The sequence below is a fragment of the Microtus ochrogaster genome, chromosome 19 (assembly GCF_000317375.1).
Source record: "Microtus ochrogaster isolate Prairie Vole_2 chromosome 19, MicOch1.0, whole genome shotgun sequence".
Taxonomy (NCBI): Eukaryota; Metazoa; Chordata; class Mammalia; order Rodentia; family Cricetidae; genus Microtus; species Microtus ochrogaster.
Window position 1 is genome coordinate 31,057,563 of NC_022021.1, and position 5,984 is coordinate 31,063,546.

At 41.9% G+C, this 5,984-nt stretch overlaps 1 protein-coding gene across 1 annotated transcript in view; it reads left to right on the forward strand.

Annotated features, from left to right (window-relative positions):
- The window catches only part of Adamts12 (ADAM metallopeptidase with thrombospondin type 1 motif 12), a 238,375-nt gene that overhangs the window by 80,256 nt on the left and 152,135 nt on the right, over positions 1–5,984 (forward strand). The window contains exon 3 of the mRNA XM_005356634.3: positions 5,238–5,373. Within this exon, the coding sequence (XP_005356691.1) occupies positions 5,238–5,373 (136 nt within the window). The remainder of the gene's footprint in view (positions 1–5,237; positions 5,374–5,984) is intronic.

A 5,984-nucleotide genomic window follows, 5' to 3' on the forward strand; every position in this document is an offset into this window, starting at 1 on the left:
GTGTGTGTGTGTGTGTGTGTGTGTGTGTATTTAGCAGAAAACTGTGTTTTACAGATTACTTTTTGATTGTATGCGTTTTTCTGGAAAAACTATCAAATTCTATAAATTTATTTTGTATTTTGACACTGTGCATTAAAGTAGGATGCTTTGCCATTTTCATGTTGAGCCATCTATCCAATATGTCTTTCCATATATTCAAAGCTTCTTTCATGTTCTTAAAAAGTTTCCCACATAGAAGTTTTTACAGTTCTCATTATGTCCAGTTTTGTTTTATTTAATCTCCTTCTTGTATTTTTCAATATGGTCTTTTCTCACTCTGTTCTTCAACAGAGACCACTAAACTATAGTCCAAGGCATAAACTCATTCCACTAGCTGTTTCCAAAACTTTTTACAATAAATTTTAAATGACCATACCCATCATGTATATATTATTTCTGGCTGCCTTTGGGTTGCAATAGAAAAATTGAGTAATTATAAAAGAGATTATTATGAACCGTAAAGCCAAAATACATGATATATATATATATATATATATATATATATATATATATATTATAATATATATATCAGATGCTTGTTCTGTGGACCCTGGGGTGTTCTACCACATCTACCGAGTCCTGGGATGGGCTTAAGGGCCCATACGTTTTTAAAGAATATTTATTCAATTTTACTTTATGAATATGTATTCTATTTGCATGTATGTATTACTACCACAAGTGTTGTTGGGGCCCATGGAAGCCAAAAGAAGGAATTAGATTCCCTTGCATTGAAGTTATACATGGTTATGAGCTACCAAGTGGATGATGGGGATAGAATTTGGTCCTCTGTAGGATTAACAAATGTTCTTAAACAGTCATCTTCACAGCCCCACATGCACATTTTAAATAAGTTTTTCCATAACATTCTCTTAGCATACTAAGATTCAAGAAGCCCAGACCAGAGCATCTCCTGATGTCTTCTTCTGTTTGGTGATTGCTTTCTTAGTCTTTGAAGACCCACTTCAGTGACTGAATGGGTGGCTTTTTGTTTTTGTTTTTTTTTTTTGTTGTTGTTGTTGTTGTTGTTTCATTTTGAAATCCATGCCAGTTTTTCCTCTTATGAACGAACAATAGTGAACCTTTGGGAAGAGCGCTCAAGAATCATGACAGGACAAATACACTTAATTCCATGTATTACCAAGTAAGAAACAAAGATCTTTTAGAGATAGCTAGCTCTTCTACCTTTTTACGAGCAGGGTATTTTTCTTTCTAGAACCAAACACTGTCTCCAAAAATAAATAGCGGTGTCACACATATCCCAGGATGAGGAAATGAATGACTTAGTCATGGAGGAGGTGCTATCAGTGTGAGAAAATCTGTAGAGAAACATTTACTGAAGTCCGGACATGATTTAGAGAAACTTTTCATGCGTTACCTCATTAGTTCTCTAGTGTAACTGCTCAGCAGAAAGCATGCCACCATCCTAACTTGACAGATGAGGTCAGAGACTCAGAAGGACCCAAATTACTTGTAAAAAGGTGTATTACTTTTTCCTGCTGGAGTTGAATGGTGAACTCAAGTCTGTTTGTCCCCAAAGTCTGGCTTTTTTAAGTGGGAAAAAAAACCCAGAATGTATATTTAATAGCAAAGAAGAGGAGGCTATGGCTTGGTGGAGCTAGAGCCTGGAAAACTAACTGATAATACCAGTCTTTTTTTTTTTTTTTTTGGAAGAAATCTCAGCTTAGAAACTGCTCTTGCTTGTTCCTAAGGCATGGCCTAAAAGTCTGCCTCCTGCCCTGTGCTGAAGACGAGAGAGGAGCTCCTGCGGGAAGGCCCTAGCAGAGAGGAAGACTCAGGCTTTTATCATTTCTGCTCCGCTGGGACTTTTGCAGCCATTCTGTTGTGTGTCCAGTCTGCAGGGATGATCCACCAGTCAGTGTGTTGTCTCTGGTCCTGCCTTGTCTTAGTCCTCTAGGAAGGGCTTTTTTTTTTCCCCATGGCGAACAAAGAAGATCAGAAAAATGTCGCTTCCAGATGTGTGGAGAGAGTTATTTAGATTTGACAATGCTGTACATCCGGGGTATGGGTTATAAGGGCCATTACGTTATCCCTGTCTCACCGATGTCTGAATCTGAGCTGTGGTTTGAAATTAAGTGCAGGATTACCGTCAGACATGATAATAGGGTCCTTTGAGGATGCTGTTGATGACAAAGGGGGACAGGGAACTTCTTAGCTGATGATAATCATCTTTTCCTTCATGTGATTGCTCCCTTTAGGAAAGATATACGGTGCCTTGCCAGTTATGGTTCGTGCACATGTTTCCATATTTAAATCTTATTTTAAATTACCTTTAAAGGGCCGTGGTGTTTGGAAGCATCCACCGATATTTCTAAGTTAGTTAAAGCAGATGAGTTGACTTCCACAAGTGAGTTAGTAGTGTCCCGAGGCTGGAAGACAAAGAAGGAAGAGGAAAACATGACAGAGAAGGGAAGGAGAATTAATCTGCGGTGGGCTGCAGCCAGGGCCTCATTCTGCATAGATTCCTCTGACCAGTGATTCATGTGTTCTGTCACTGGTTCCCACAATTCCCTTGAAATGTAGGAGAAGGAAATGAACTGTAGGGAGACCGGGATGCAGGTGGCATTGTTCATTCAGAGTCAGCTGAAAATAGATGATTTCCGGGATAGCCTGCTTCAGGCAAAGTGTGAAGCCAGCCTTCCCACTGGGAGCAAACTGTACTTTCCTCCACTGTGGCCTGACTTCTACTAAAAAGAGACCAATACACTGGGGCACTGGACTCCCTGGGCATTACAGACACATGTGTGTATTTGTGATTTGGAAGACACAGTGCACAACCTAGCCTGAGAACACCCCCACTCTACTCTATGTACCACGGATGTGTCTTCATACTCTCTCCTGCCTGTCCCTTCTCCACGACCCTGTTCAGTGGGTCTTGTAGCTAGCAGCTCCACTTACACACTCACAGGTCCTTTACTCCCCTCCCCTGGGGAATTAGTGGCCTTTCAGAGGCTCCTTCCAGCCTCTGTGAACTATTGAGACAGATGAGATGATGATGATGATGTGTGTGTGTATGTGTACGCCTGTGTGTGTCTGTGTGTGTATGCCTATGTGTGTCTGTATTTGTGTATGTCTGTGTGTGTCTGTATTTATGTATGTCTGTGTGTGTCTGTGTATGCCTGTGTGTGTGTGTCTGTATTTGTGTATGTCTGTGTGTGTCTGTGTATGTGTGTGTGTGTGTTTCTGTGTGTGTGTCTGTGTGTGTGTGTGTGTGTGTGTGTGTGTGTGTGTGTGTGTCTGCATGCTTGCAGGGATGACCCCACTGAGGAATGCAAATGTAAGGCCGCTTTTAGGAAAATATGTGACCATCAGGTATTCTTGGTCCTATTGCTCTTAGAACAGTCAGGCTATTAGGTAGAGTTCTGTTTGTTTCTTCTCCACTATTTGATCCAAAGTTGGAGTCTGAAGAATTCTTGATTAGCCTTCCTTGGTGGTTCTGTAATTGTTTCCTTCAGGGACATTAGTATTAGGTTGATTACAGTGCACAAATGACCACAGGGCCCAGGCTCCCTGAGGAGCCCTGGATTCTGCTGTGTTTCTATGACACAAATGAGCCTCATTAGCAAGAGGCAGGCTCTCCTCTCTCTTGCTGGTCTCTGACTCAGGGCAGAAATGGAACCAAATCTCCGTAATGCATGGAGCCTGTTACCACTATCTTATCGCAATTACTTGCTGCTGTTCTCTGGCCCTTGTCAGTCATTTCTGTCACACAAGTTCTTCTCAGACAAAGCTACAGAGAAAAAAAATTGTCATATCTCTTAGAAGATGTCAGACTGAAAACAAACCCGAGGTTAGAGGTAAATCATCTTGTAGGCTATTTCCGCAATATCATTCTTCATACTAAGAATATTTTGAGGTTAGCATCAAAATAGAAAACCAATGGCAAGATTAGTGTTGTGGTCTGGCTCTATTCCTGTCTATACTGACATGTAGTAGAAGAGAAAGAGGAACTTAGAGGAACCCCCAAATGGAGGTGAGTCTACCTTGCCTCCCGTTTGCCTGGGTTGGTCAACTAGCCTTGTCTGTCGAGTTGAGTGGCATGAGGCTGAGATGGGTGGAGTGAGGAGCTGGACCCTGAAGGCCTTTCCCAGGTTTATAACCCTAACACTACAGTAAAACCACATTGTCAGAGTCTGGAAAGAGCACGATGCAAGGGAAGACCCTGCACCACCAGCCCAGATTCCTGTAGACCCTGCACCACCAGCCCAGATTCCTGTAGAGATAAACTCCTTTGCCTTTCACAATAACCTGTAATCATCCCCATGTTTAGCTGAGATCTGAGAAACCGAGAATATTATTTACCTAAGATCCTAAGTGGGGAACCAGTTCAGATTGAGCCCAGCTTCACTCCATGGTCTACTGTTCTGATAATTTTGGAATAAAACTTTAAAACAGATCACTCAGGGGTGAACTCTTTGTTTTACGCATGATGGGATTGGAATCCTGAGTGTTTTGTAGCTCAGATGACATCAGACTCAGGCATATGAGTATATGCTAAGTATAACTGGCATGTTTCACCACACCTGACTGGCAAGGACTTTGCTAAGGACCTCAAGTGGGTGCTAAGAAGTTTTCCTGAGAGAAAGCGAGTAGAAAGAATTGCACTTTCAGATCAATTGAATTTCTCATGGGCCAGCATTCTGAGTTATAGAACTGAGCCCCATATCCATGAATAAGAACAGCCTCTTTGCTTGGAACATGGCAGAGGGCTATCTGCTGGAGCAAACACTCAACAGTGTTTTTTTTTTTTTCCTGAGTAAGGAATTAGACACATTCAGGAAAGCAACAGAGTGACTGTATGGTCATATTATCACCCACGGAAAAATGTTCTGTTATCAAGGGGTTGAGGGCATGGGTATGGACTGCTTGGGGGTGTGCAGCAGCACTGGCTGGCTCATAGATGTCCAGCAGTTGTTCTAAGGAAGATCCAGGAGCCTGAGCAACTGTTGGATTCATGTAGACATGTGGACATATTCATTAGCATCTCACAGGCGTCCATGACCAACCATTTAACACTTATGATTAAAAAGACATTTGATCCAATTATTTGTGTGAATCAGAGTGTGAGAACACCGGTTTGGGGATTTCCAGAGATTACCAAGGGCTATGTAATGTTTCATTTTAGTAATTTTCTTTGCTGAGTTGATTCAAACAAACCCTCTTATTGAATATATTTACAGACTGGAGTTTTCCACCTACCACATGGAGACTTTTTCATTGAGCCTGTTAAAAAGCATCCGCTGACTGAGGAAGGGTACCACCCTCACGTTGTGTACAGGAGTCCAGAGACAAAGGAGCCCACTTGCGGATTAAAGGGTATTGTGACTTCAGCATCTTCACAGATAAAGAGTGTTCTGCTTTGTTGTTTATTTAAGCATGACCTCTTCAGCCAGCTCTGATAGATGTGACTGTAAAACCCAAAGATTTAGAAGGCTGAGGCATGAGGATCCTTAAAGTCAAAGTCATCTTTGTAGCCAGACCTATCAAAAAAACAAAAAACAAAAAAAAAAAAAACTAAACAAAACAAAAATCTCTCTACAGAATATCCTAGAAAGAAATAGCATGGAGAACTAATGCTTTTTAAACATGAACAATATGATACTACATCAGTGTCAGTGTAGCCTATTAGCAAACAGCTGGCAGCTCTTCAAGCTTGAATATGGAGGGCAGATTCAAATGCTTGATAATGATGTGTGAAGATGAACCAAAAAGCTCATCTACACATTGTTAGATGACGAATTTAGCAATGTTTCTGGCTACACTGTTTTGTGTCTGATGTTGGCTGAACCATATTCCCTGCTCCCTGGGCCTGCTTCCCTCTACCTGCCACCTGTGTCTCCTTTATCCCCTGCCCCCTGTTCCCCTGTCCTCCTGTACCCTGCCTTTCTGTCTCTGTCCCTCTGCCCCCTGCTCTCCTGCCCCCTGCC